The sequence below is a fragment of the Cupressus sempervirens genome, chromosome 1 (assembly GCF_028749045.1).
Source record: "Cupressus sempervirens isolate cs-2001-9-10 chromosome 1, ASM2874904v1, whole genome shotgun sequence".
NCBI classification, from domain to species: Eukaryota; Viridiplantae; Streptophyta; class Pinopsida; order Cupressales; family Cupressaceae; genus Cupressus; species Cupressus sempervirens.
The window spans coordinates 487,552,256-487,579,211 of NC_143118.1; the positions used below are offsets into that span (position 1 = coordinate 487,552,256).

The 26,956-nt window shown below is 36.3% G+C and overlaps 1 protein-coding gene across 3 annotated transcripts in view; it reads right to left on the reverse strand.

The window, feature by feature from the left end:
* The window catches only part of LOC149578385 (uncharacterized), a 141,521-nt gene that overhangs the window by 45,366 nt on the left and 69,199 nt on the right, over positions 1-26,956 (reverse strand). For 2 of the 3 annotated variants that reach the window (XR_016364409.1, XM_089828710.1), the window contains exon 5: positions 22,612-22,752. The exons of the other annotated variant lie outside the window; for it this stretch is intronic. Coding sequence is in view for 1 of the 2 variants with exons in the window: in XM_089828710.1 (XP_089684836.1) it covers positions 22,612-22,752 (141 nt within the window). In the remaining variant the exon portion in view is untranslated. The remainder of the gene's footprint in view (positions 1-22,611; positions 22,753-26,956) is intronic. 3 annotated transcript variants of the gene reach the window in all.

Sequence of the window (26,956 nt, forward strand, 5' to 3'; positions counted from 1 at the left end):
AACTTCCAGCATCAAACCCTTCCAAGCTACAGCGAACATAATAATGGAAGGTGTCAACACAACTCTTCAGAAATCACTTCCTTCTCAAGCCACAGTCGCCACAGAAAGAGAGAGCAACAATACTCAGTCCACATCCATTATACTTCAGCAATGGATCAAAATTCACCAATTCTGAAACCCTCACAAGAGTCAATAAAAATCAAATAAACAATTGGATGATCTATTTGCTTCATGAAGCTACCTTTTATTATGCACTTGACTTCACCAACACACAATTAATTAGAAGATTCCATTAAATTCTTTTATTAAATAACTTTTCTAGCACATAGCTTCATGAAGACGCTTTTCACTTAAGACGCTTCAACTTTTAAATATAACAACTCCTTGCACTTTTATATTTCATACTTGACTTAGACTTATAATTAATTATTAAATGGCCCCTTCCAAGGATGACTCGACCCTCAACTTAGGTAATATTCTAAAGTTAAATTATAACTTTATAATAATCCATTTAATGATTTAATAATAATTTGGCCACTAAAATAATAATAGCAAGTGCATGAAACTATGCCCAAAGAAGTCGAATCTGAGTCAATTGAAGACCGAACTGGAACAATTGAATCGTGAAGAAGACAAAACCCTCACATGGCCAAGCCTCTGCCTCAAAAGACCCTCTATCCACAATAATTAGCCCACGAGGATCACAATATTAGGCTAATCCCTCGAACTCTGATGATGGCAAAAACGAGGATTACACAGATGGCCAATCAAAGTTTTCCTGCCACAAATTGTATACAATTAGTATTTGTTCTAATTGTACCACTGCCCTGTTTGCTCCACAAGCTACCACCTACCACACAAGCTACAAATTCCACTCCACACAAAACTAACATCTTAATGCCACCTCAACACAAACAAGACTGCAACATGTACACTTCCATCTTAGTAACATGCCATGGAAACAATGCATCACATATATGGCAAATCAGCAATCTAAAGTGTACAACAGATCTTCAACAAGATTTGAATTTGTAGTACTGATCAAAGACAAATGTTAAATAAAAAGATGGGCACTCTCATAGCCAAACAAATATCTTCACCATCACATCAAAATCAATCCTAACAAGATGTGGTTACAAATATATTTTCTACACAAGAAAATCATGATAGGAGGAAATGTGATGTCCACCGTTAGTTTTGTGTCTTTTCATATATTTGCTAACATTTATTTAAATAAAATTTAAATAAATGAAGTATTAAATACAACTTAAATTGAAAATTATAATAAATGCATTTTTTTAACAAATAGACGGAAATAGATTATTAGAGTGATTAATTAGCTATTGTAATATTGTGAAAAATTATATTCACAATATATTAATTATATAATATATAGAATTTTCAATAATATTATTACTGAATTTTTGCTAATTTTTTTATTCATAATATTCTTATATATTATAATATAATAATTAATATATAATTTTCAATTTTATTAATATATTAATTTATTATTTGACTAAATTCAAAAATTATTTTAAAAACTTAAACTATTAAAAACTTAATCATGACTAAATTCAAAAATATACACACATTCATTATATATTTAAATCTTATAATATAAAAGAAATTAAAATTTATGATTTAATCTTTAAATATTTCTCCAATAAATAAATTTTTAAAATAATTAAACTTTATTTCTTTTTTTTCTTTTTTAAATCTTGTCATTGAGAAAGTTTTGTGCGCTTGCTGATTCTAACTATAAAATATTAATTTGTACATTGATTATAATTTTTATTTTATATATACATAATTTAATTTGTAGAATTTATTCTACTATTTTTAAATTTAGCATGGCATCCAACTCACTATGTTGCGAGATATAAATATCATATTGTTTTTTAAAATCATTTTAGATTGACGTTTTAAACTAAGGTTAAAAGGACATTGTCATATCAATTTTCAAATAGTTCGAAAACACTTAATAGATTAACAAACAAGTTATTCCCAGAAATAAATTTTCTATTACCTTAGAACATATCACATATCAACTTAATACAATAGTAATACAAATAAAAACTCAAAAGCCATAGTTTTATGGCATTGTACTCAAACATGTACATAGACTACTACAGATTTTCATACCAATTCCCAATAAAACAATCTATAACCTCTATAAGCAACTCAGTAATTTAACTTACAAAATTGTTAATGAATACACTTGTAGTCACAAGCAATGAAAACCGATGAAACTATAGTATTGCTAAAAAAACATACTAGATGATTTCATTTAGGGAGGTCCATTCCACATCTTAGGACTTGGTAATTACACACAGGTAATGTCCTATATTTACTATGCCGAAGAAGATAATCACAACTATACGAGGGTGTAACCAAACCACCCTGCTAGGCACTAGAGATTCATGGTATAACATAAAAGCTTAAATTGGCAGTAAGGTAAGAGAGATCGATGTTTAAATCCCGCACCATGGTATGGATAACTTATAACTACTGCGACCATGTGAAAAGGCATTGTTCTAACAACTAGGCCATACAATAAAATGCTTACCGTAAGTTCTTGCATGGTTAGCCCATTATATAATATAAACCGACTGTAGTTGTGGAGTGTAAGAACTTCAAACGCAATTAAGGTTGAAATTGTTCGAAGGACTGAAAGACTATAGTGTAAACTTAAACAATTAGCTCTTAACAATGTAAGGGGCGCATTTTCAATTGATGCAAAACTTCACTGCAAAATTACCAAAAATCCTGACAATTGAAAGAAAATTATTACAAGAAGCAACAAACAGAAGCATAAAGAACCCAAACCACTCGAAACGTAAGTGCATCAGAGCCCTACAACGAAAGCACATTTTTTACTAAATACAACAGACTCCGAAAGCGTCCGAACCCATTCAATAGCTCACAGCTGAATTAGCCCCACAAATCTTCAAACCCTAATCCTTTATTATTTCACATCAAATAGCAATGAAGCAAAACTAATTAACAGGTGCAACCCCTCGATATTACCTGGCTCTTGCCATGACCTGTAACTTCAATACAAGCTAACTTCAAAGAACATTAGCCAAACCCTAGTGAAAAAGACTTTCCAATGTAATAAAAACTAATAAAATAACGTTTGGCGGTAGAAGGATATAAGTCGACCACGAGACCTCGAAAACATTAAAAAATAAATAAAACAAGTGACCAGCTGACAATATAATTAAGTTCTAGAAGGCCTAAACAAAAGTGGAGCTGAAGGGAGTGGCTTTGGTTGTGTGAATTTTTCAGCTGCTGATGATAAAGCCTCGACAAACATAAGAACTTTCAGGGCCAAATTTCAGGAAAAAGCAGCAGCAGTAAGTATTGAGGAAAAACAACTTGATTCAGAAGAAGACATGACAAGATTTCATGGTGCATCCCATGCTTACGCTCTTGTATACACAGATATTCCACCTTCAAGGACTTTGATGAGCTGAAGAAAGCAACTGGTCATGGGACGAGACGATATGATATGATAGATTTTAGTGACATCCACGAGACTAAAGTAGCCTATGGGACCCACGCAATCACCCTCCCGAGACAGGAGCAAAACTAGTTAGTTGCAAAATTTTGGTTAACTTGTCTCTCCTTCTCTAAAGTTTGATAATCAAATCCGCTGTTCTCTTCACTTGATCTTCCTCAAATAAATAGTTGAAGTCCTTGTTCTGCAATATCTCTATATAACAAGATCTGATGTCATTGTATGCTAGGCACTCCTTGACAAAGTGCTGCTCTGTCTCAACTGTTCCCATATTACAGAACAAACACGTTCTGTCCACCCACTCTTCCTTTGGAACTTGCCATTTACCAATTTCACATCGTAGCCGATGTGAACTAGTTCTAAGTTGTGCCATCAACATTTTTGCTTTCCAATTAATAGGTGCTCTTATATAGGCCTTTTCATCATGACTAGAAGTGGGATTAAATTCTTTAATGTAATAAGACTTTTTCGCCCTATGTGTCTTGTCTATAGAATATTGGGGAATTTTTCACTGGCATACTTCTTTATTTCTTTAATGTTATTCGGGCAAGTTTGGATGTTGATATCTCATTTTCGCATCCATTTGTCATTTTGCTTCATCCATGTGCTTTTCCGCCTAACAAATTTTTCCTCTATGACCAGCTTGGGCCAGCGATGTGTTTCCAGACCTTGGGTTTTCTTTAAATAGCTTAGCATCTAGACCAATGCAACGGCTTCTAATGGAAAGGAACCCACCTCTACCAAAAGGATCTCATACGAAACTATGGTCTTGACTTTAAGATTGCATGGTCTTGACTTTAAGATTGCATGTGATGAAGTGTTTTTGAATTCTTTCTACCTGCCACCATTTCTGTTCGGACATACTACCGCCCCATACTTCACATCCGTATAGAATAACCGGAGTGACCAACAAACCAAAAAGAGTTTTCATGGTCGTCCAATCCCATAATTTTGCGTTCTTGCACTTGATTTGTAAAGAGTATAACGCCTTCCAACCCCCTTGGATACTTTTTGATCTGCAAGTATCCCAATTGAGTTTGTTATGAAAATCGATGCCCAAGTATTTGTACTCCTCCACAATCTCAAGCAGGTTACTTTCAAACAGAAACTCGTCTTGTATTCCCCTATTCATCTTCAATGAGAAGATCATAATTTTGGTTTTGCTAGTGTTAACTTGCATTCTCACTTCATGACAAAAACTTTCTAGTGATTTCAAGTGTTCTTTCAAGCCTTTAGCCGTTCTAGCAAGAATTATGAGGTCATCAGCATATAAGAGCAATCTTATCACAAAGTGGGCCAATTGCACCCCCTCACCATTGGTCTTGTTTATCCATTCTTCTAACTTGTCAATATAGAGCCCAAATAATGTTGGAGATAGCGAACAACCTTGCTTAACCCTGATGTTGCTGTCAAAATCCTCTGATAGCCCTTCTGTCGTTCTGATTTTAGCTTTGACCTGCTCATATAATTTGTAAACAGTTGACCTAAGTTCTTTAGGAACTTCCAACTCTTCCATTCTATCTCATAATTTATCATGTGGCACTGTGTCAAATGCTTTTTTAAAGTCCACAAAACAACAAAAAGCCTCGGCCCCTGGAGGGTCCCAAACTTTTTCTATCAAGTATCTGAGAGTGATGTCGTGATCTATGATAGAGTGTTTTGGTCTAGAGCATGCTTGCCCTTTTGCATGTTTGCCTTCTGTTTCAGCTCAATTGCTGATTTTTTGTTCTACCAAGCTGCCAAATAACTTGCCAAATAGTGGATTGATCATGATGGTTCGGTAATTAGAAGGATTGTTTATATCTCGGCTTTTGTGGAGTGGGATCACCACACTTGTTGTGCATTTTACAGGGAAACCTTCTCTATTGACACTGTTGAAAATCTTAGCATCTGTGTTTTTCTCTGTTGAAGCTCTTTCCAAAACTTTCTGGGGCTGCTTTTACCAAGATTAATCAACTCGATTCTTCTCCTATTCACATACTCTTCTTTCTTCTTTTTAATCAGCTGATCATATTCTTTTCTACTTTCTCTATTCATGTTCTTTTTCCAATTCCTTTTTGCCATTTTGCACTCTTCATCAAATCACGGATTGGCCGGAAAAGTGTTCTTGGCTTCTCTTGTGGCCCTAGATCTTTTACACTCCTCCAATGCTTTAATGATAGTAAGAACAAGATTATCCTTATCCATGAAATGTTGTTTATCAAACTTGGGATGCTTTCCCGAAACCCTAGACAACCACAAAAGAGAGTCTAGGAAAGTATTATGGTTTTCTCTTGTCACTAAAACTTTGCCGGTTAGAATCATCTTCCTCTTCTGTAAAGGTTTTGGGACAATATATTAATCTTTAAAGTGAGTGACCACCCTTATCAAGATGGGTTATGGTCAGATTTTAGCTCCATGGGGCAATCCTCTATCTCAAAGTTAATTATCTTTGTGACATAGTCTTGCGAGCATATTACATAATCTACAACACTTTGCCCATTGTATCTTTTGCATGTGACTCCACCTGATTTAGGCCACTTTTCCATACCATTGCATATGACCATGTTATATACGCAGCATAAGCCTAGTAATTCAGCACCAAAATGATTAATCTTTCCCATGCTATCCTATGAAGATCTTTCCCATTTTTGTGTCCTTTCTTCTTCGAGCCAAACTGGGTCTCTGCTTTCATTGTAACTCTCCTTAAGATTGAGAGTTTGGTTGTTTGCTGTTCTAGCATTGAAATCCCCCATTATCATTATTTCCCCTAAAGAGCTAAAGGCTGCTATGTCTTTTTTGAGTGCAGCAAACGGGTCTTCTCGATCAATTCTATGTTTTTTATACATTTTTGAGCCTTTTGGGGCGAAGTAGCAAATAGCCACCCTTGTAGAAATCTGATTCTTTGTTATTTTTATCCATATATACTGCTTGTTTACATCTTCTTTCTCTAAGTTTATAAATCTGCTCCAAGTTTCTTTAATTAGAACGGTGATGCCTCCATGCCCCTTACCATTATCTATCTTCTCATTCCACAGTGATATCTTCTTATACCCTTCAAAATCTGGAACCCTACATCCATCATGTTCATGAGTCTCGATAAGCATAATGATGTCATTATCTTTAGCTATCATCCCTAACCCAAGTCCTCTTCTCCAAGGATAACCTCTACAGTTCCAACTGACTATAGTTAAATGTTCCTGGGTGGGCCCAAGTTCCTATTTATTGTGTGTGATTTTGTCGCTGATTTGGGCTTTGCCATTTTGTAGCCACGCCCACTTGCTGTTTTCACTTTTTCCCATTCCTTTCTCCTTTCTTCCTGTTGAGTTACGGTGAGGCTTCCTACTGAGTTACGGTGAGGTCATCATCAAGATATATGTGTGTGCCTCTAAGAAACTTCCTCTTCCTGAAAATGTTGTTTTTGTCCCCTGTATTCCTCATTGTCACTCTAACATGTCTGTTTTTGCCTCCTCTAATCCATTTTCCGATTCTTTGTGCTTGTATGGTTGTTCCATGCCAATCTAATTGGTCTTTAAAGAAGTCTAAATCTGTTGTTTTCTCCTGTTCTCCATAGTCTCGTAGCCCTTTGATGACGATATTTGTTGCTTTCTCATTTCTTTCTTTTTCCTCTCTAATCTGCCTCCGAACTTGTTTTTCTATGTTGCCAATAGAAGTGTTTGCTGGCCCCTTTACTATGTTAGCCCATGATCTAACTTCTTCGATTTGTTCTCTGCGTTGATTCTCTTTTATTTCCATATTGGCCATGGCATCTTGTATATTTTTCATTTGCGGATTTTTGTCTCTTTCCGTAGCCTCTCCTCCCGCAGTACTTGCTGTTGTCCTCTTTTCCCATACTTCTTTCTTTAACAATATTAATTCATACTCTCCTTTTTCCATATTAAATTGCAATTTTTGAATTTGTTCCCTAAGTGACTTGACCTCCATTGCCAGCTTCCAGTTATCCTCAGTAACTCTTTTCATTGTGATACTTTCTATTTGGCTCCTCACTTCAAGTGCCCACACCCTTTCCTTCATAGCTACCAAATCGTTCACAAAGATGTCTGGGTACCACGTCATAGGTGTCCTTGTGGGGCTGTAATTATTTGGCAGCCCATCCTCCACTGTGTCTATCGCCTGAGAATTATTTGTCTTCCATTTACCTTTAATATCTCTGATATTATCAAACCGCTTAATTGTTTCAAAGATTTCAGTCGGCCTCGGACTTTGTTCCTCCTCCCTTGCACTGTCTGGGGTTTGTGGAATCGGTTTCGGAAGTAAAGCTGCAAGCTTCCCTCTTTTTGCATTTTTTAACTTTCGTATCTTTCTCCGCCTAATTATTCTTTTATATTGTTTGGCATTCACATAGATGTAGTTTCCTCCTGTAGGTGGTCCACTGGCTTGTGAGAAGCTCAGAATGTTTGTGGATAAATTGTCATTTGTCCCTCCAAGATTGAATGAACTCGTGTGTCCGGCTAGGGGTCCTGGAAGAATGAGGAAGCTCCCTTGATTCCACTTGATGATGCTGCTTTGCATTAAACTATCTCCGTGTGTCAGGACCAAGCCACTGTTACCAGAGATGTCATTGTGTTTAGTAGCTTCTCCCAAACTTGTTTGCTATTCTGCTGTTACGAGTGCCCTGACTATCTGATTCTCTGCCACCCTGTTACTGTCAGATCCTGTGTTTTGCAAGGTGGACCCATCTAGTTCTAACTGTGCTTCTCTTATCTTTGGTTGATCAATCAATGATACTTGTGCAAGTATCTTCTCATCAGTCTGAAACCCTATAGGTGTTTATGTGATTCCCCCGTTTATTCCTTCCATGAGGACCATATCGTTCTCACTGGTGCCTTGTTATAGATTCTTTATGGTTTTTGCGTTTTGTTTAAATGGTGACACACATTTTAGTGTAGAAATTTTGTGCATGCTCACATAATATGAAATCAACTAAGCAATATTGGAAAAGCAATGTGTAAGAGAATGATTGCTGAGTGGGGTGCTTAGAATTACCGGTTGAAATCTCAATGCCAATAAGATAAAAGGGTTTTGTTACCTGTGCTGGTATGAAGAGAGAAAGATGTTCAGTGCCGTATGGCCAAAAACACCACTCCTGCTTTTGATGGTGCTAGTTATTCCTCAGCAAGGGCTTGGTAACAAAACTTTAATAGATAATATTCCTTGAATCCAATGTTCTTTTTCTATTCATCAGTACTGCATGAAATCTGATGTTTTGCTGTGCAAAGGACTTTGTTCTGCTCTTCAAAAAACAAGGGCTTCTTTAGACTTCAAATTTGAAGATTGATGCCTTTTTGTCTGCAATTGATCTGTTTTTCCAACGCAAGACAAGATTTTCTGTCTCGTGAAGATTCTATGGACGAGTTTTTGAGTTTATAAAGATCCTACAGTCTATTCTCCATACAATGGCTCAACAGTTTCCCCACACGATGATTGTTCTTCAAAACTAAGAACTCCTTTGAAGTTGATATTGGTGTCTCTCAATAAAGGGAAGGAAAGATTTGTTACCCAACATCATGTTGCATGGATTATGGTAAACTTAGTAATATTCAGAAGTTGCATCACCAGGGAGGATCTTGGTAGCAGGCTCATTTTACAAAGCGTTCAGAAGAGAAGGGGCAGTCTTCTCTTTATTTATGGCCAAACAACCTGCAGATTATGCCAAGTCTTCTGTAGGATAGTTAAAACTTAAAAAGATGACCGTTAACAGAGGGTATTCAAATATTGCACTAAAATGGTCATCTTGGTCTTTAGGAACTTCACTGTCCTTTGTCTTTAGTTAGTTTTAGAAACTTTCCTTTCCGCCTTTGTATTTCTATTCTCAATCATTTCCATTATGAAAAGATCATCTTGCACTCTCTACTCAAGGAGACTTTGTATCCCTTGTTAATATTGAATATCAATCAATTATCAATTCAAAGGGCAGCTTTGAAGAGTTTCTGATTCTCTAGAGACAAGTGTTTTTCCTTGAGGAGACACCCTCTTTTTAATGCGAAGAGGTTGTTCCACCTACTGATTGTTTACATGAATTATAAACAAATTTCCATCCAACAGGGAAGTCTGATTTCTAGCTCCATGAGCCATAGGGTAGAATTATTTAAGCAAACAGCCAGTCTACCATGCTTTGGCCATTATAAGTTTTGAATCCAGAGTGCTCCTTGGTTAGTTGTTTATCTCAGGTTGTTTTGTTTCAATTACTTAAATGTATATGGACCTCAATGGAAGATGTCTTTTGTAATCTCCAGTTTTTATAGATGATCATATTTCTCTTGTTATAGAGAGGACCCCAATAGATTCTTTCATTTATTTTTCATAACCAACGTACCTTTTGGCCAAATTCAAATTTGTAACTTCTAGTGGTCAAATGAAAAACTCACGTGGCAACAGATTTCACTCAGTGCCATAAATTGTGAGCACTGTCAAAAAAATCACAGTAACAGAAAAACACATCTTGGTCACAGTCAAAAAAACCAAGACAACTACACAGTGGAAACAATCAGAAAGAAATCAAATATATTATCAATCAGGTCTCAGTCAATTCTACCAGAGTTCACTGATATCATTATTAAATTAATTAAAGTCAGTAGTACGGAACATCATATAATTAGCAGACCAAATGAAAATCATAAGCATTTATTTTTACGATAATAGATAGCTTCTATTATCATCTATTATTATTTAATAGTTATCTATTTGTAATCTATTGTAAATATTAGAATGTTTCTAATATTTAAGTTAGCTGTTAAGTGGAATAGAAAGTTTCTATTCTTTATGATCATTTCCTAAGAGGACCTTGTTTATTCATTTGTACATATTGATCTATTAATCACTCTTAATATGAGCAAGTATTTTACCAATTACCTTGTAATATGGCATTAAAGCAAATACTCAAAAAATCTTTCATTTTTTTAAAAAAAAATTGAATGAAATTTTCCCTTTCTTTTTTTCTTGAAAAACTATTATATTTCATGTGCATCCTATTTGTGGCCGTGATTGAGAAAACCCAAATAGGGTTATTTCTAGGTGTCCTCTTTGCTGGGTTTTTTTGTGGCCTCTCCTCTGCCAACATGCATCTATTCCTGGGCCACGGTCTGTAATTTTTTGAGCCCGTCTTCTAAACCTGTTTTTTTTTAAAACGTGGCTGTTTTGTTTTCCTAATTTTCGACCCTGTTCATGGTATTCTTTGCTCTATTACAGGCGTCTACAATTTTTCACCAACCTCTATTTTTACTCTACGCCCAGCAACTGCAATATTTTCCTGCAAATTCTGCCATTTTTGAGGTTTTTATCAGCCCAGGCTGTTTTTTTCAAAACCCTAATTTTCTGTATTGGATCAAAAAAAAAATTACATATTCTTCGTAGCTTTTTTGAAAGCTCAGTTGGGTTGTCATCCATTTTTTCTAGGCACCTTGATTTTTGTGCTTCGATTTTTGAGCCAATAGATCCAAAATCAGACAGCATAATCTTTCTAAATTTTTTGAGCTCTCTTCTACATACTTCTTTTTTTGGGTCTTCCAAAATTTTGACTTGAAGTATGTGCCTTCAAAGATCTTCACACACTTTCACTGAAAAACGTGCTATGGCATCTTTGACTGATATTCTGTTCGAAGGAAATCAGAAATTCAATGGTCGGAGTTATGACACATGGAAGCAGCGGAGGTTAACAATCTTTGAATATCAAAATGCTAATCAGATTGTTCTAGGTGTTACACAGCATCCAACTACAACTAGTATTGATCAAGATACATGGGATCAAAATAATCAGGAGGGGGTGATACTTCTCAAATTATCAATAGTTGATGATCAAATTCCATATGGCAAGACAACTTACCTTTTGGCCAAATTCAGATTTGCAACTTCTCTAGTGGTCAAATAAAAAAACTCACATGTCAACAGATTTCACTCAGTGCCATAAATTGTGAGCTGTGAAATATATTAGGATAGAAAACCACATCATGGTCACTATCAAAAAACCAAGACAACTACACAATGGAAACAATCAGAAAGAAATCAAATATATTATCAATCAGGTCTCAGTCAAACCTACTAGAGTTCACTGATATCATTATAAAATTAATGCAAGTCAGCAATACGGAACATCATACAATTAGCAGACCAAATGAAATTACGATAATAGATAGCTTCTATTATCATCTATTATTTATTAATGGCAATCTATTTGTAATCTATTGTAACTATTAGAATGTTTCTAAAATTTAAGTGAGATGTTAGCTATAATAGAAAGTTTCTATTCTTTACGATCATTTCCTAAGGAGATATTGTTTATTCATTTGTATATATTGATCTATCAATTAATGTTAATATAAGCAAGTATTTTACCAATTACATTGTAATATAGCCTTAGAGCAAATACTCAAAAAATCTTTCATTTTTTTGAAAAAATTCAAATGAAATTTCCCTCTTTTTTTTTTGAAAAACAAGCTTTTTTTCCCGTGTATCCTATATGGGGGGTTTGATTTGGAAAACTCGAAGAGGGTTTTGTCTAGGTGTCCTCTTCTTTGCAAGGTTTTTTCATGACCTCCCCTCTGCCAACATGCATCTATTCCTAGCCACGATCTATGATTTTTTCGGCTCCTGCTTTTTCAAAAATGTGGCTATTTGTTTCTGATTTTCAACCCTTTTCATGGTCATTTTTTGCTCTACTACATACGTCTAGAGTTTTTACCAACCTTTGTCATTAACACCCAACAATTGCAATATTTTCCGACAAATTCTGCCATATTTTAAGTTTTCTTTCAGCCAAGGCCATTTTTTTCAAAATCCTAATTTCCTGTACCGGATCCAAAAAATTATAGATTCTTGGTGGGTTTTTCGAGAGCTCAACTAGGTTGTCATGCATTTTTTCTAGGTGCCTCGATTTTTGAGCCAACGGATCCAAAATCAAACAACATATTATTTCCAAGTTTTTTGAGCTCTCTTTAGAGTACTTCATTTTTTTGGGTCTTCCAAAATTTTGCCTTATAGTACGTGCCTTCACGGATTTTCACACTTCTTCACTGAAAAATGTGCTATTGCATCTTTGACTAATATTCACTCAAAGGAAATCTAAAATTAAATGTTCGGAATTATGGCACGTGGAAGCAACGGATGTTAACAATCTTTGACTATCAGAATACTGATTAGATTGTTCTGGGTGATACACAGTGTCTAACCGCAACTAGTATTGATCACAATACATTGAATCAGAGTAATCATGAGGTGGTGATGCTTATCTAATTATCAATAGCTAATGATCAGCTCCCTTTGATTCCATCCACCAAGATAGTTGCCGAGATATGGGAGCATCTCAAGAAAATACATGAGGCTTCAAACAAAAGCAAGCCCTTCTTTCTCAAGAATTCTATGTTTTCTATTGTCATGGATGAGCGGAAATCACTCCAAGAACACCTGACTAAGATTCAAAATATCCTGGATCAGTTACTTGCCATTGGACGCAAGATGGAGGAAGAGGACATTGTGGTAATAACCCTCAAAAGCTTACCCAAGTCCTACAAGCATTTTATCAAGACTCTCAACATCACTTCTACTGGTGTTGATCTGAAGTTCACAGATCTTTCAAACTTTTGCTTCGGCAAGATCAATGGAAACAGCAATTTGGTAGTTATTCCACCTCCACAGAGCAAGCCTTTGCTACTATATCCTTTAAGAAGGATAAGGGCAAGTCTCATTCACAGTAGTCTTCTCAAGAAAACATTTGCTCCAGCATCAAAAGGCTCCAAGAAGAAGAACATTCTACTGCCACAAGTATGGTCACATGAATGTTGAATGTCAGAAACCTTTCTACCTAAAATATGGAATCTGGTTTGCAGGCCAAAGTGAACAATGTAAAGCATACTGAGCAGAGAAAATCTGCCTTTTACACCTTCATGGATAAAAGACCTACAAATTATTTCATGTCGTCTGCATGGTACATTGATTCAAGTGTCTCTCGTCATTTTCACCCACCGCAGAGACTGGTTTACTGACTACCAGCCTTTCTCATATTCAATTTTTTTTGTGCAGGGGAAGAGTATAGTTTTATTTCCAAAGGCAACATTCAAATTTATTCTATTGTGAGGAATCTCATTTTCCACGATGTGTACTATATTCCAGGAATGAAACTCAATCGACTCTTAGTCAGTCAAATGTTGCAACCCTCTCCACAATTGGATATCAACTTCATTTCACACGAGTGTGCCATCACTGATAGGGATACTTAGTCTGTTGTTGCAGTTGGCCTTAAGGATCATGGTCTTTTTAGACTTGTTGATTCTAATGATTCTCAGGACCTAGCTATGGCTTCTCGGCTGACTTTTGTCGGCTAACTCTGGCATCAGTGATATGGGCACTTAAATGTGCACTATCTCTCTCAACTTCCTCGAGAGGAGCTTCTCCTCGGTTTGCCAAAGCTTCAAACTTAGCTTGGAGTTTGTGATGCATGTCAGGCTAGGAAGCAACATCGCGCAACTTTCGTATTGGTGATTCATGGCACGCTTCTCACGTACTTTAGCTAGTTCATGTCGGTATTTGTGGCCCTATGGCTACTCCTTATGTTCTTGGGTCCAAGTATTTTCTATTGTTTGTTGATTATTTTAGTAGAAAGGTGTGGGTTTATTTTCTTAAAAAGAAATCAGATGTGTTTCTAATATTTTAGAAGTTTAAACCTCTAACTGAAAAAGAGGTTGGGAGATCTATAATTGCTCTTAAGACAAATAATGGGGGGAATTTTGTTCCATTGAACTCTCTAGTTTCTATGATACTCATGGCATTAAATGCCAATTTACCACCCAACACAGCACATCAGAACAATGTAGTTGAACATTGAAACATAACAATCACCGAGATGGCTCAATCCATGCTCTAACACAAACATGTTCCAAAGAAGTTTTGGGTAGAAGTAGTTAATACTGCAATTTACCTTTTGAACCAATCACCCACTATAGCAGTCAAAGGTAAGTCTCTGGAAGAGTCCTGCTCAGGTTGCAATCTCAATAGCAATCACCTAAAGGTTTTTGGCTCTCTTGCTTATGTTTGGATCCCTAATGCATCACACACCAAATTGAATGCCAAGAGTTAGAAACTCATGCTTCCTGGGTACAGTAGTCTTCAAAACCCTACCACTTAATCAAGACTGAGAAATCTCCTCTCCTGTACAGTTGTGATGTAGTCTTTGATGAGCAACAAGGACCATTTATGCATGTTTTTGATGTTCCTATTCCAATAGATCAGCCTATGAAGGCTCGTGATTTAGGAGTCCATCTTCCTATGTTTGGATCCCTAATGCATCACACACCAAATTGGATGCCAAGAGTTAGAAACTCATGCTTCCTGGGTACAGTAGTCTTCAAAACCCTACCACTTAATCAAGACTGAGACATCTCCTCTCCTGTACAGTTGTGATGTGGTCTTTGATGAGCAACAAGGACCATTTATGCATGTTTTTTATGTTCCTATTCCAATAGATCAGCCTATGAAGGCCAGTGATTTGGGAGTCCACCTGATGGGAGGGCTCGGCAACTCCTGCAGCTCCAGTTCTACCAATGATTCATGTACAGACACTTCCTGCTTCTCCTATAGGATTATCTCGATTTGTAGATGCTTCACCTGAATTTGATCTAGATTCTTCTGATGAGGAACATGATCATAGAGCATCTCTTGATGCTAGTGTTGGTCCTTCTCTCCAGTGTAATAGGTGGGCTAAGACACTTGTTGATTTTCGAGATGATGAGCTCATTGATGGGGGAATCACTCGGAAAAAGAGCAAACCTACAGAGGTGGTTCATTTTGCTCTTATGGCCAACATTCATAGTGGGTTTGAAACTGAAACATACTCAAAGGCTAAAGGAATTCCAAAGTAGGAACAAGCCATGCAATCTGAACACCAAAGCCTGTTGAAGAATCAAACTTGGGTCCTTTCCGATCTTCCCCCAAGGAAGAAACCCATTGGCTGCAAATGGGTTTACAAAATAAAATACAAGTCTGATTGTACTTTGGATAAGTACAAAGCTCGTTTAGTTGCAAAGGGATTTTCTCAGCGTCAAGGCATTGATTATGAAGAGTCCTTTGCTCCTATTACAAAGATGAGCACTAAACAATGGAAAGTCTATCTGATAGTGTTATGGCAACACAATTTGGTTGGGAGTTCCATCAGATGGATATCAAGAGTGCTTTCTTAAATGGTGACCTACAAGAAGAGGTCTACATGACGCAACCTCCTGGTTTCAAAGTTGTTGCTAAACAACACCAGGTTCTTAGGTTAGTGAAAGCTCCCTAAGGCCCCTAGGGCATAGTACATGAAAATTGATAAGTACCCCAGTGATCAAGGCTTTCAAAGGAGTTATTCATACTCAAGTTTGTACATTAAGACTATTGACAGCAACATCATCTTCTGGTCCTTTATGTGGATAATTTATCATCATTGGTAGTTCGACATCTTTGATTGAGGGAATCAAACAGAGTTTATGTCAATCTTTTGGTATGACTAATCTCAGGGTCATGCATTATTGCCTAGGTTTTGAGGTTTGGCAACAATCCTCTGGTATATTCATTTCTCAGTCCAAATACGCAAGGCTCTATTAGACAAATTTTGTATGCAGGATTGCAAACCTGCATCCAGACCCCATGGAGAAACATCTGAGGATATCAACTAAGTTTGATTCTCCTCTAGTTGATGATATTACATACAGCCAACTAGTAGGCAGCCTCATCTACCTCTCTCCTACTAGACCTGATATCAACTTCACTGTCAACTACATCTCACGCTCTATGACAGCTCCCAAGGCTGATCATTGGATGGCAGTAAAGTGTGTGCTTCGTTATGTGAAGGGCACTACAGATTATGGACTTCTTTACTCTCGGAGTTCTAATCCTAAACTTGGTGGGTTCATAGATTTGATTGGGCAGGTCTTGTTGACGATAAAAAGTCAACTTCAAGATATTTGTTTAGTTTGGGATCCAAGATTGTCATATGGACAAGTAAGAAGTAGAAGGCATTTTCTCTCTTCTCTACGAAGGCTGAATATAAAAGGACGATTAAGGAAGGTTGTGAAATTGTTTAGCTTCATCGAATGCTTGGGAATATGCAAATGTCACCAGCAAGACCAACCACTTTGTTTGTTGATAATGAAGGCATTATCAAGTTAGCACGGAATCCAATCTTCCATGAATGAACCAAGCATGTGGATATTCATTGTCACTACATAAGGCAGCTGGTCAAAGACGGGACAATAGACTTGCAGTATGTTCCTACACCGGATCAAACTGCAAATATTCTCACCAAGCCTCTTGGTCCAAATAAATTTGTCAAATTCAGAGGACAACTTAATCTCATGGATAGATTAACCATTAAAGGAGAGTATTCCGATAATAGATAGTTTCTATTATCATCTATTATTATTTAATTGTTATTATTTATAATTTATTGTAAACATTAGAATGTTTCTAATATTTAACTTAGCTGTTAGCTAGAATTGAAAGTTTCTATTCTTTACAATCATTTCCTAAGGAAACATCATTTATTATTTGTACATATTGATCTATTGATTATTGTTAATATAAGCATTTTACCAATTACCTTGTAATATACATCTCTAATTGAAGAAATATTCAACAGAAAATATAGAGAAAACAAGAAGAATTTGGAGAATGAAATGCTGATCCTAAAAGCAAAAGACTCCAAGAAGAAAAGCAGAATTATACTGCTACTAAGAAGCAACAAAGCATTGGGGTTGATCCTGGACCCAATACCAAAAAGTACTACAAACTTATCATAGTCAACAGTAATTAAAATATGCTGTACGGATTATGGACTGTGTCATGAAGATGGACAAAGTTGCCAATGTTACATGGCAAATTATATGATAATCTTAATGACAAACACTTAGCTCCTGCAGTTAATAGATTCATATTGATAGCAAGCCAATGTGACAATAACTATTTAAAGGTTCATAAGACAAAAAAAGCATTTTTAACAAAAGAAATGCTTATCAATAGGCTTGAGTGTCAATACAGTAGAATAGTTTTACGCAAGGAATGTAAGAAAATAATGTCAACAATCAACTAGTTTTGAGCATATAGCAAATAACAGCCATCTCGAAGGCTTCTAAATTTTCCATATCAGTGTTGAAAATTTTATTTAGTCCGCTGCAAGATAATTTTATTAAGGAGAATAAACTGTCAATTGTTGTGTAACATGAGCAAATGTGAATAGGCAAGTATCTATCTTGGGCTTCTTGGGCAATTACAATAATTAGGAAAAATAGAAATGGGATATGAGATATCTCACTGTAGAGCAGTGTCTACAGTGGTAACATACTAATGCATTTTAGAATATGTATTTTTAGTCTTTTATTTGTGATTCCCCAAGCAACTGCATTTACTTCATGAAGATCAAGGATGTGGCCTTTGCAATATTTCGAAAGTTTAAGGATCTTATAGAAAATCAAATAAAAACCCTCAGAAAAATGGTGTTGCATAGAGGAAGAACAAGTCTACCATAAAGAGCCAAATTATTATCCATTATCTAGATCCACCTGTGTCCTAAGCAGAAGCATGCCTAACATTTGTCTATATTATTAACTTGGGTCCTCAGAAAAGTATTGAAGAACGTGGCATGAAAGGAGGCATTCATGGGTGAGAAGCCTCGAGTACCACATCTTTGTGATTTCAGTTTCCCTATTTATATTCCCATCCCTCATGGGAAAAGGACCAAATTAAAACCTTCCAGTTTGAAGGGTATCCTTGTCGGTCAGAGTGAGACCTTGCAAGTTCATAGAATCTACATTCCATCTCAGTCAAAGGTAGTTTTAACTTTCAAGCAAAGATTTTAAGTTTGACAAGGACAAGTCCTCCAAGTCTCAAAAACCTGCAGTTACTGATAAACTAGGAGAACTTAATTAAAGGTCAATCTTCAGAAAACAGATTCCAAGCAGCAAGCTTCCAGAGGTGCAAGGGATGCCTATTTTCCATCCAGTTCAACAAGAAAGCCTAAGCAGTTCACCCAGACACCACAAAAAGCATAGGAGCAATTTGGCTCACCTACGGCTTCTATTCAAATAAGTTGTCCTCTCAAGATATTTTCAAATAATGTGGGACTAAGATCTTCCCTCATCAATGCAAAGCCTTCTAGTTTTATAGAGCAATAAGTCAACAGCTTCAGCAGAATGCCATGATGGAGCAGTACCTCAACCATAAGGGAGGTCAGTGGTTAGCTGTATGTGGTTATACAAGATCAAGCATTCAACAATGATAAATTCAAAGCTCTACTTGTGGCTAGAGGGTTTTCCCTGAAAGAGACAGTTGACCATCAGGAGACTTTTGCTTCAATTACCAAGTATACCTCTATTAGATTTTAATATGTGTTGACCAGCAACCTTTGATTACCACAAATGGATGTTAAGGCAGCATTTCTTAAAGGGTTGATTGATGAGGAAGGTACATCAAAGAGACTCGTGTTTGCATGTTATAGGAGCTTTATAGTCTGAAACAGGCACCTTATAGATAGTACTCCAAAATCGATGGACATTTTTCAGAGCTAGGTTTCACTGACAGATGCAAATTCTAATCTGTTATATTTAATTGATCATTCTAAACTACTACTTTAACTCTTATATATAAGTGATTTAATACATACAAGATGTTCAAATAAACTCATCAAATGATGCAAGACAGAGTTGGCACTTCCTGCACTTAGAAGCTATGTCACAAGGTTCCCCAAATTTTCAGCTTCAAATTCAAAATTCGACGAATTTATACAAAAATACTAATATATGTTGAAATTTGTCTAAAGTTCACAAGAGTTTGTTGAAGATAAATTTTCTACGACTGTGGTTAGTTGAAAGGAATTTTCTACAGCTGCAGCTAGTTCGAATTAAATTTTCTACACCTGTCGCTAGGGCACAAGAGATTTGCGGGTGTCAGAATGCATCCACATAAAAATGAGCAAGTTACGGCCTTGACATGTTCCAACCCTTGCATCCACTGTAGAAAGCTTTTCAATCTGGATTGCTACAAGGACGACCAGCATATGAAGCTGGAAAGAATTCGCTTTGGAGCTTGAGAAAAAAGCATATTTTATATTTTTTGTCTCAGCTTGCCTAAGCAGCTGGGGAGGGGAAGTGCATAGGGCATTGTTAAATTCATCTGACAAAAAAGGAGAGCCATCATCTAATGAAGTCCGCTCAGGCCATTCTTGGCGTTCAACAGCAACCGTCTTTCGGACAGACCCTGCGCTTTTTTAACTTATTAGTTTTCTCTAATTCACTTTGGAGCTTTGGAGCTCAGAACAAGTGAGGAATCGACGATGATTTTATATGTCTATTGCCTGTCGGAAAAAATAAAATGTTTTAACATCTGCTTTTTAACTAAAATAAAATTCAGTATTTTAAATTTTGTTTTTAGTGTTGCAATATATTTTTTATTATGTTTTAACTTTTCTACTTATAATGTTTCAATTTTCTTATCTTGCTTTTTGTGTTAAAAATAAATTTAATCTTTTTTTATAGTTAAAAATTTTTAAAATTATTTAGTTTTAATTTTTTAAATAATATTTAGTGATTATGTTGTTATTTTAAATCTATAATGTTTTGTAAAATTAAATTATTTTGATATAAATATATATATATATAGCAAAGTAACAAGAATCGGAATCGGATCGAAATCGGCAAGGCCGAATCAAATCGTGAATTGGCCATGAATCGGAATCGAATCAGCCATGAATCGGAAAATTTAAAAAACCCTTGAAATTTAGTGAGTAACTTATTTCATAAACCTTTTATCGCTGATTTGATTCACCGATTCACAAAAAATCGTTTGGCTTGAATCGAATCGCCGAATCGCATGAATCGCATGAATCGCCATGATTCTTGGAACTATGATATATAGAGAGAGAGAGTGAGAGAATAAATTTGTAGAAGGCAAATTTAATGTTGACTTTTTTTTCGATTTTTTTCATTCTACGAACTTTATCCAAAATTTGTTTTTTCCGAACTCGGACTCGAATTTGAATCGTGACTTAGCTTGGAAGCATACCAAAATCCAGCTTGAGTTTTCCTTCATTCGGAGAAGTATGCAGACTGTACTCTGAAAATATCTCTGCTAATGGGCTACAAACCCATGGCTAGTTATATGCTAGCAATTCTGAAGTCTTCTTGATTCTAATTCAAATCCAATAGATCCATTATATAAAAACAATTTATGGGTTCCCTCATGTACTTGATAAATACCAGGCCTGGAATTTGTTTTACAGCAACCACTATGAGTTAATAAATGGTACAGCCCATACAGGTCTACTGGGGGAAGGGTTGCATTTCAGAGTGAGACATGTAGTGGGAAGACTTAGACTAAAATGGTTCCTCAAATTCCAATTGGTAGGTAGTCTTACTGAAAGGAAGAGCATATCAGGGTGTTGCTTCAATTTGGATTCAAATACAGGTTCCTGGTACAACATAAAACAACCTTCTGCACACTCAGTTTAACAAAAGAAGAATATATGGTAGATAATTCTGCTAGTTGTAAATCCATTTGGTTCTGGAAGTTACTAGTAGAGCTAATAGATCGAGCTTTGGATGCTCTTCTGATCCAATATTTCCTGGTTACGTCTGACTGGTCAACTCAAAAAAACAGGGCAACTTAGACAGAAAGAAACCTGTTCTGAGGTTGCACTAAAAGATTAGCATATTGAGATGAGGTACCACTTTATAAAATTATCAGAGACAAGGTTTAAAAGGGAGTTGGGGTTCTACATAACATTCCAACAATCAACAGGTCACTAATTACTGATATCTTGACAAAACCTCATTCAAAAGGAAAATTTGAGATATTATAAATACTTACTCTGATGGAGTATGCATTCCTCAAATAAGACGGTGTGTTAGAAAATGTATATAAGAGAGTCTTTTAGAGTAGTTCTAGCTAGAACAAAACTGTTAAATAAGGCTAGAGCTTAAGTCCTAAGAACCAGCTCTAGGTAATTGTTAAAGGAGATTGCCAATCAAGTTCTGAGTGTCAAGTTTATATATTCAAATTAAAGTAAGGCTTTTAAACATACTAAGCTTAAGTTAAGTGATCTTCAATTTACTAATGTCTTTTTTAAGATTAACTATGTCTGAGTTTGTATGCAGATTCCAAGAGACGCTAAGTTTGACTTGCGATAACTCTTCTGTACATCCCTTGTCAAGTCGAAAAATTCAAAGGCCAAAGGCAAGGTTTTACATGAATAGTTTTATTTATTTTCTGTAACAGATTTGTATTCGGAATAAACGGTAATAACATTATCAAACACATTCAATCAAAGATTTGTAAATCGTTTACTTCAGTATGTGTTAAATAGATTCTCAAATTTCATTCGATTGAATTCAGTTTCGGTTTATTCCTGTACAAATTAGATCTCAAAGTGAATTATGTGTACTGCGATTTAATGAGTTTCACTGTGCATTGGTGGATGCTTCTAGGTTTCCCTTTCTTTTTGCAGAAAATACTCGTGCATAGTTGACAACAGATTTAAATGTAGTTTATAGTTCTTTAAATATAACTATCTTTTTGTAGTGAATTATTCCTTTACAATGGAATCTGTGACGTAACAAGAAGGTCAAACTTGTTCATTAGCCTGACAACAACAAACTTAAGTAGTTGAAAACACAAACAATAGTAGGAAAGTTCTATAGAACACTACAAATGAACCAAATAGCACTAGAAAACATTATAGACCTTGACAATTGTGTTCCCTTAGCTTATGATGTTTCATTTTTCCAAGGTGGCAAAAATGCAAACTTATTGGCAGCTAAATAAATATTGGATACGTTAGGTTGTTCGTGTGCAACTAAGTTAGCCAGGAACATTCAAACAAGCTCCTAACCCACGGCCACTACAAATCTCACAAGCATACTTAACAACATGCCAAAAAACATTTATAGAAGACCGGATAGTGATAATTATAAATTTCATGCAGTTAATCCATGTGTGTGGTCTTTCCTAGCATTTGATATAGGAAACAAGCTATTATATGACATCATAAATTTTTTGACATATACATTGAAAGACATATGGATTCAACTGAGAAGCTACATGCAAATCTTTTTCTAGCCGAAATTGTTTGTCACCTGGAGGTTATGATTGTTGCCTGAAATGACTGGTCGTTTATTCACACCTAAGAAGAAAATGCATTCACGACAATTTGAGATGAAAACTTGCATTGTAGCAACTATCACATTTACTCTTTCACAATGCTCCACTCTTACAGCCTGCAACACAGAGAATGTCAAATGAAGCATATTATTCAAGGAAATGTATGAGATCAACAAAAATGCCACTTTCACTTCAAATTAAAAGTCATCTATAGAATCCAAATAAGTACCTATAGTTTTCCATACCCCTTATCAGCTTCACTAATGATGCCCTAAAAGCTGAATACTGCAACAAACTCTGAGACTTAAAACTCGGGTCTTCTCAGACAACACAAAAATATCTCAAACAGAAATAGAACTGCACAAATGTTGAAACCAGTGATAAAAGAAGCCAGCTAGGGCCCTAGGACCCTAGCTGCTGGTTTTTTTGGTGTTTTCTTTTGCTTCTATGCTAAGCAGTAGTGGAGAAAGGCTGCCCAGGTGCTTGAGGGGTGACTTTGGGGATTTTTGGTGACATTTTTAGCTGATTGCAGGAGGTGTTTCGGCTTGTGCTTGGTGGATGTGATATGTTTTCAGTGGTCATGTTTGGATTGTTTTGGAGGCTTTTCTGTTGGTGGGGTTAGCTGATTTCTTTTTTGGGCTGGATGGATGGCTTTCTATGGTAAAGGGGTTTGCCTTGAATGTCATTCTCTGAGGGTCCCATGATAGGGGTGAGCCATCTTCTTCTCTATGCAAAGGCAGGGAATTGAGTGAATAAGAATAAGAATTATTAGAGCTCTTCTCAAAATGGACGACTGAATATGTCAAAAGTAAATGGATGCTTGGAGAAATGCCATAATCACCTTAATTTAGTAATTCGGCCAAGGCTTGTAGATGAGGTTGTCAACTATTTGATCAATCATGCACTTATCTGTAAGTTTATGGGATATTGTGCCTTTTCCGTTTTTGGAATCATGGTTTAGGGAGGGAGATATAGACATTATCCTGGCAGATAATAACTTGACAAGTAGGAGATACTTTCCACAGCAAGTCAAATTGTGATATTTCTATCAGGATTTAACTGTGTAGTTTGAGTCTACACAGTTAAATCCTGATAGAAGTATCACAAGATAATAACTTTATTATGGTATTATTTTTGTGTGCAGCGGATAGAAATAGAATTTTTCAGGGTGGTCCCTAGTTTTAAAACCAGTCCAGTCTTTTAATCAAATCATGGCATGTAGCCTCTAATTTGGCGGAGGAGCTTCCTTCACAGGCGTCCATCTTCCACAGCTTCCACAAAGTGTTTTGGCAGGAACAAGATTTTCCATATGATTGCTCTCTTACTAGGCAAGCTAGTAGGCCCATTGCAGAATATGCTTCACAAAAGATAATTTTAAAGCCCAAGTTTGCATTGACATTGATTTGAATAACTTGTTGCCAGATCTGGGCAAATCCATCTTTGATTCCCTTCTTGGACTAGCAGCTTGACTACGAATTATGAAGCCTTCCTGTTTAGATGTTAGATTTGCCACAACTATAGATATTTACAAAGAGGTGTCCAAGATTCAACCACACACCTGATTTAGCGGAAGGGTCCCTCTAATTCTGCACTAAAGGTTGATAAAGGAAAAAACTTCTATGGCAGCACTAACTACAGAAAAGGAGGGTTTCATTCCTGTGAAACCTACTAATAAGGATCGAGGTCAAAATAGAACCTTCGGAGATGGACAAAAATATGGGATCTTCAATCAGCTCGATGTCAAGGAAGATTTGTTGCAGGAGGAAGGGAGTCCCATTGATTTGCTTCCTGTGACTAGTTCCTTAGATGATGATCATTCAATTCTTATAGTGATTGATAGTCATAACATGTTACCGATTGACACCCAAGATGCACAAATAGAAACATATCAGATTATTGTTATTGCTGAATTGGAAAGATGAATCAAAAATTCAAGGGATGGTTCAGTTTTGACTATTTCTGCTCCTCTTCCAAAGAAGTATTGGATACTGGTTAACAGTAGTCAGGCCTCACCTGCTTCAGGATTGAAACAAAGGTCCCCTAAATAGGATTCTCCAGAGAAGTCCCCCAAGGTGGGTCATAAGAAAGATAAAGAGAAGGTGAAGTTACCTATCCAGCTATCGGTGGAATCAGATTCTGTGCAAAACATTGATTTACACTTTCTAATAGATGGTTGTTCTTTCATGGAATGTGAGGGATGTGAATAGCATCCCTAGGCTATGTGGGAACTTAGTAGGACTCATTCTCTTAATATTGTTTTCAATCACGAGACTAAACTGTTTGTGGATGGTATGTTTAATAATGCTATTCCACTTTGGTGCATCTCTAGTAGATCTTCTATTTCTATGGCTGCCTCGAATGGAATCTAGGAAAGTCATTCTCTTCTCCAATATTTATGCTCCTACAGAGTTTTTGGGAAAATCCTTGCTATGGTTGCATGTCAGATATGTTTATTTTGCTTCCCCTTTTCTTTCATAGATTCTTGTGAAATTTTTAATGCTATTTTTAGTTTGGAGAAGAAAAGGGGTGGGAATGGCAGGCATGAACCTTCTTTTGAGCTTCTAGGCAATAATGTAAGCTACTTGAAGTTGGTGGACATGGTGCCTTCTCATGGCATGTTTACTTGGAATAAAATCTCTGAAAGGTTAGATAGGTTTCTGGTTTCTACTTATTGGGTTGGTGATAGCTGGGCTAACAGTTCAAAAAATTCCTTACTCGAGGGGTTTTGATAAGTGGCATCAAGAGTCTTACTTTTACAATCTTAAGCTAGAGCTGTTGTGACAAGGAAGGCCTACCATTGGTTTAGAGACTGCAATTTGTTAAATATTAGATCAAAAGGTGAAACCGACAGTATTTCAATAACCTTACTCTGGCTAAAGCAAACGCCCAATCTTATCTACATGCCATTACTCACCAAATTCAAGACGAAGGTCCTAGGAGAATTACAGAGAGGACTATTATGTTGTGAAGGAGTTGGAGGAATGAGAGCTAAGTGAGGAGATATTTTGGAAGTAAAAATATATTGAGTGGCTTTAGGAATGGGACAAAAACACTGCATTTTGTCATAATTCAATTGGAGACTAGAGACCTGGGAACTAAAATTGCACCCAAATATAGATGATACAAATTGAAAGAGGATGCAGCAGTCAATTCTAGTCGTTGGGCTAGGTGAATGCCATAAACACAAATGGGCAGACTTGGTGGATGAAAAGCATTCAGTATATAAACCATCATACCCAAAAAGCAATTTAAATGGCCATCTCACATGCTGCCAATTCCCTGACATGCAGCCACAACCCGTTGACACTTTCGACCCCAGCAAGAACTCTTGGATTCTCATGTCACCAATGTATATTTCATTCAATATATTTGATCTCATACATTAGAGATCAAAAAAATAGTTTTGATTCTCAAATATTTTATTCTCCTACATTTGAGATTTTCATATACTATTTTCATTCTAATAGAAGGAAGCAATATTTTAAAAGAAAAAACTACCTTGTATTTTCTAACACCTGGGGTAGTTCCTAGCCCTAGGGGACGGCTGGCTGTCCTAGCAGTGTTCCCCAGTTGTCCTGTGGATGGCTACTCATTCCCAAACAGCCAGGCCATTTCCCAGCATTTTGAAGGAATTGGCTGGTATCCAAGATGGGAGAGGGATGTCCCCTCGTGTCATCCCTGAAACAGCACAGGAACAGAAATACCAGGTTTTGGTGCAGGAAACGTGTCCCTGTTGTCATGGGTTTATATACAAAAAAGTTAGGCATAAAAAAAACCGCCTTATCTTATAAATGTTTAGAATTTCCCTATCTTTTTAAAATTTTCAATATTTTTTATAAAGTCATCCCCAAAAATGACCTAAAATGATCCCTCCTCAAAATAAATCGTGGTGGAATGTAATGTATGATATTTATAATTACAGCAGTATCTTGTAATCTCTCCTTATGGAGATTGATAATAAATGCGATATTCTAATTAGTGTAGAATATGTCTAGTTACAGCAATATTTTGCATCCACTCATTATAGAAATTAATGAGAGGTGATTTCCAAAATCCATCATATAGAGTCGGCTGGCTGTCCTAGCAGTGTTCCCCAGTTGTCCTGTGGATGGCTACTCATTCCCAAACAGCCAGGGCCATTTCCCAGCATTTCGGAGGAATTGGCTGGTATCCAAGATGGGAGAGGGATGTCCCCTCCGCGCGTCATCCCTGAAACAGCACAGGAACGGAAATACCAGGTTTTGGGGCAGGGGGCGTGTCGCTGTTCTCATGGGTTTATGTACAAAAAAGTTATGCATAAAAAAACGGCCTTATCATACA